The sequence below is a fragment of the Tenrec ecaudatus genome, chromosome X (assembly GCF_050624435.1).
Source record: "Tenrec ecaudatus isolate mTenEca1 chromosome X, mTenEca1.hap1, whole genome shotgun sequence".
Classification (NCBI taxonomy): domain Eukaryota; kingdom Metazoa; phylum Chordata; class Mammalia; order Afrosoricida; family Tenrecidae; genus Tenrec; species Tenrec ecaudatus.
This window is the reverse complement of record NC_134548.1, coordinates 22,530,602-22,535,481: the sequence shown is the minus strand read 5'-3', so window position 1 is coordinate 22,535,481 and position 4,880 is coordinate 22,530,602. Positions and strand designations below refer to the sequence as shown.

Here is a 4,880-nt window from a genome sequence, read left to right as displayed (position 1 = left end):
ATAACAAAACGAAACCTACTTATTAGCTTAGTGGTTAAATTAATGCAGAGCCGCTGCTATTCAAAACCAAGGTTTGAAAACAGCCTCCAACAACCTGATAATGCAGCCTTCGGGATGAAGGAATTTTAATCTGAAATTTGAGGCTGGCGCAGATGAGTTAATCTATTAAACTGCTATAAGGAAGCTCCACCACAAACCGTTCAATTAAGAAATATTTAGGTGAGTGGCCCGAGAGAGGGAGCGAGGGGGGAAGGCCCAGGAGAGGGCAGGGGAGGAGAGAAAGACAGCCTCCAATTCCAGGATCAGTCCCGCAGTCCCTCAGAGGCTCGGTCTGGTTTTCTGTTTAGCCAGACCCAGATCGGGCAATCTATCTGGGGAGTTCCCTTACCTTTCTACCTTCTGCCAGATACATTTGAAATCTGCTGTTTGTCCAAGTGTGTCAGCCAGGGAGGGGGTGCTGGCTGGGAGAGGGGTAAGCAGGGGTGGATGTGTAAGGGGTAGCATGAGGTCATTCCTGTCCATGTCTTTGTCCAAACTTTGATCAGCCCCCCAAGGTCGTGGGCAATTGTGACCGCCATTTTAGGGAGCATGGCTTGCCATCTTCTGGCCTTCCTGAGCCTCTGGGAAGCTAGGGAAGCAAGCGGGCGAGGGGAGCTGCTAGATAGGTAACTGTTCCCCAGACTGCTGGTCCCATTCCACTTTTGAGGGTCAGGACTCAGAGCAGAGCTGGGTTCTTTTTGAGAACCCTTTCCTCGGCTCTGGGGAAAGTCTAACCCAGAGGTTTTCAACTGGCTCACACCATGTTGAGAATGATATCTTTTTAAAAAAATCACTTGCTAATAACTTTTCGAAATCGAGAAGCTTCAGGAGGTCTCTGGATTTCTGGCTTCTGTTGAAACCCCAAATTGTCCCAAGCAGCACTGGGCTCAGTCCTGGCATCACTGAATAGACAGGACCCGCCTGGCCCCACAATCCCTGCCACTGACCGACTTGCTTCATCCAGTTACTGTGACCATTAGAGCCTGAGAGCCAGGCCTGGGTTCCTGTGGAGACCCATGGGGTGGGCTCCTTCCTTGCAAAGAAACCAGGCATCATTTCCCACACCTTTTCTACCCAGTGGACCAGTGGCGGACCACCAGGATCAGGGAGTAGAATGCGAAGTCTCCACCGGCCTAACAGCGATCCGCTGGGTCTCTCCACGTCTGAGCTGCAGTCTCCACTTTCTGCTGAAGTCTGCAGTCTACACGTCTGAGCTGCAGTCTCCACTTTCTGCTGAAGTCTGCAGTCTACACAGGCCTCCCAGACTAAACCTCTGGACTCACCTGGGGGTACAGATTTGCATGCATCAGAAAACACCAAGGGCTGCATTAGCTCTTTAGGGCGATTTTATGGAGATGTTTCACTGGATTACAGGGTTCCTGCCCTCAAGGTGGTTACGGTTCGGTTCGGTTTGGATGCAAAGACAAGAAAGAGCTCTGGGTGAAGTTCTTTGAATCGCCTGATATCCAAATTCAGGGTATCATTCCATTTATATTTAACATAATCCCAGACATCAAGAAAAACATGTTTTCTTTTCAGAAAACAAAGTGGGGGAGGCACACAAGTTAGAGAACCATCTGCATAACCTGATGTGGCAACAGCCATTTTAAACCTCAGGGGGTTCTGTCAGCAACTAGGGGTGCTTCACCTTTTGACCTGGCCCAGAACCAGAAGTTGCAAGGTGTTAACGGTAATTGATTGGCAGGGCCCTAGACCCAAAGTGTTTTCTACATAGAACCTGAGAGAAAGAGGGGAAAGGAGGAAAGGGGGAGGGGAAGAGAAGGCCAAGATAGATGAAAGGGAACTTCGGCTCCATTGCTTTAATAAATATCCCTCCACCAGGGTCAATGCTGAGTGACCTTTCTCTCTGGTGGCCTTTTCTCCCAGGAGCCATCGCTTGGCTCTTCAAAAGGAGACACCACTGGGCTTTTGGCCCAGACTCTGAAGCTGCTGTCCAAGTCAGCAAGGCAAATGAACACATGGCCCCACTGGTAAAAGCCCCAAAGCCCGCAGGAGTGCGCCAGCGGGAACATGAGGCTCGCAGGAAGCACCTAGGAGGTGGGCAGGGGCTCCCTCGGGAGGCCATGAGAGAACACGGCTGAGGTTTGTCCAAGGGCTGGCCCCTCTCTAGCCCAGTGGTTCTCAACCTTCCTCATGCGGCGACTCTTTCATACAGTTCATGTGGTGGTGACCCTCTAACCATAACATTATTTTCATTGCTACTTCATGACTGTCATCTTGCTACTGTGATGAATCGGGCGAGCCCTGTGCAAGGGTCGCTCCACTCCCCAAGGTTGAGAACCGTGGCTCTAGACAGTACCCCTTGCTGTCACCTCTGGTCAACTCTTTGTACCTGAGAAGTCACTGCAACTCATTTCCCTTCAAACACCTTTATTCCTCGGTGAAGAGCACAGCATCATTTTTGTTAAGAACACACAGGTACAGAGTTAAAAAAATACATTGTACAAGAAGAAATAGACCTTGTTAGTATAATCTTACCAATGATATAAAACCTAAAAGGATGTTACCTCGCAATACAGTGTGCATCTAGTAAAGAGGACGCCATTCTGCAGGAATACGAAAAGGAGCAACAAGGCCAACTCAGGCCCTCTCCCCCGGTGTTCTGCACACCCCATCCCAGACACAGCGAACCTCACCTTCCCCTCTGTCTGATCCGAATGAGTAGTTAAGGCTATTGAATTATTTTACATGTTGTTTTCCTATTATATAAACCTTTACCTCAAGTTTCTATTCAAGAAGGGGGAGTGGGAGTAGGAATGTGCACAGAAAACACCTGTTCAGAGCATGTGCGTGAGTGTGTGTGTGTATGCGTGTACATGAGGTGGACTTTGGAGCAATACAATGAACAAGTAAGCTCTGTTTAGTAAGTACAAAGCCTCTTCCATCTTGCCCTCCACTTAGACCAGAGCAAGTGGCTGGGGGAGACATGTGGGCTTACATTGGGTTTAACTGGTGTGTGAAAAGGCAGTCTTTGCAGCCCCCCGCCAAGCTCCACTCACTTCTTTCTGGAAATCTTTCTGCTAAATACTCTAGAGCTAAGTCTGGTCACTCGCTTCATGCCTCTGCTAGAAATCCAGCCCACAACACGAAGAAGGTGGATCTCCCGGTGATTTAGTAAGGGCTGTGGAGTTGGGCTTCAAAGTGGTACATTATAAATATGAAGGCTATTTTTCTTTTCGCTGGCTCTTGGTACATTAAATATCTTTGCAACCTTCCTTTGGTCATTCTCTGTCCCCAGGTCACATCCACACCAACGCGAGACACAGCTGAGGTACAGAGGAAGTAGGGACCCAGCCACTAGTGGCTCCCTGCCCCATTGGCTTCTGGGATTCCTTTAGGTCTTCATGGCACAGTTCGCGAAGAGCTTGCTGAGGTTTACTTCAGAGTAGCCACTCCGGGATAAAAACTGCTCGGCTGTGTTCTTGAGTTTCTTGTAGTCTTCTTTAACTACGGGGGGTAAAGCCTTCAAGCTATCTAAAGAAAGACAAAAGGAAAAAGATTGTAAGTCGAAGAAGAAATTTGAAAGGCAATGAAGTATCTCTCTAGCTTCAAAGAAGGGGTCGTGGACGCTCTTTGTAGCTCCGGCCCTCAGGTGCCCCAGTGTCCTGGGCCTGCCCCAGGGCGGAGGCGGCGGGTAGCCACAGAGTCCTTGAGATCCCCTTTCTCCTGTAGAAGCCTTTCTTCCTTTCTCAGTACCTCACTGACTCAGCACCCTGGGGTGGGCTGCCTTGACTGATGCTGACTGCAGGTGTGCACCCCTGTGCAGCCGCCAAGGTGAGCTCCCCTCGCAGACATCACTTGTCACGCTTCTGCGCAAGTGCAGGCAATTTCACAGGGTGTGACTGTGGCAGGGCCCACCCTGGCCATGGGTGTCCCACCTGAATGAACAGCACCTAGCCAGCTTCTCTCCAGTCCCTTCTGTTTGCTTCTCATCGCTGCAACACCAAACTGCCTTTGCTGAAGGCAGAGAAGGGGGGACTGCCGCAAGGGCCCCTGTCCACTGGCCAGACGGCTTTGTGCTTCTTGGTCCACACTGTATACCCATGAACTTTGGGGTGTGCAGCACCCAGGCTCTTCTTTTCTCCCTAGATCAACTTTCTTCTTCTCTCTCTCTCTCTCTCTCTCTCTCTCTCTCTCTCTCTCTCTCTCTCTCTCTCAGGGACAGGGGGTGGAGAAGAAAGTGGTTTCCTTGGGTAAGTGACCCTGCCCCAGGATGGTTCTGATGACACAGTCTTTGGTCACAGCTGCTGGAGATCCTGTGGGGTAGGTTGGGAGCCTCAGGCAGTGTGGCCACACAGTTGGGAATCAGAGGCAGAAACACCAACCCAGGGAACTTGGGCCCCGGCCCCCTCTCTGCCTGGCCCACAGACACAACAGGGAGACCAGAAGGAGGGCGCCCAGCCCAAAGGAAATCTGCTGGCCTGAGACAAGGGCCAGACAGCCAAGGGCGCTTGGGGGTGAACTGGGGAAGGAAGTGGAAGGAAACACTTGGAGACAGCACAGGGAGGATGCAACCTCCCCCCCCCCCCACACTCTGAAGTCAGAGAACCACACTGCAGCCCACAACCAAACACCTGGAAACTGAATACTCTGTTTCAAGATTTTTGTTCCTTGGTTACACATTCACATTTGTTCTCCACCACCTTTCAAACACAACCAAGTTTTGTGGGGAGGATTGAAATGTCCAAAGGGGCTGGGTAATGGGAGGTGAGAGTGAAGTGAGTGAGGTTCCTGGTTAACTGACTGGAGAAAGTCAATTTCAAAGTTCTAATCATCAGAAGGCTGGGAGTAGACAACAGTGGCCCAACCAAAGCCGCAGG

General features: G+C 50.7%; 1 protein-coding gene across 1 annotated transcript in view; it reads right to left on the bottom strand.

The window, feature by feature from the left end:
• Window positions 1–2,421: 2,421 nt before the first annotated feature.
• POLA1 (DNA polymerase alpha 1, catalytic subunit) overlaps window positions 2,422–4,880 on the bottom strand; it is a 326,365-nt gene continuing 323,906 nt past the window's right edge. The window contains exon 37 of the mRNA XM_075538739.1: window positions 2,422–3,534. Within this exon, the coding sequence (XP_075394854.1) occupies window positions 3,395–3,534 (140 nt within the window). The 3' untranslated portion in view covers window positions 2,422–3,394. The remainder of the gene's footprint in view (window positions 3,535–4,880) is intronic.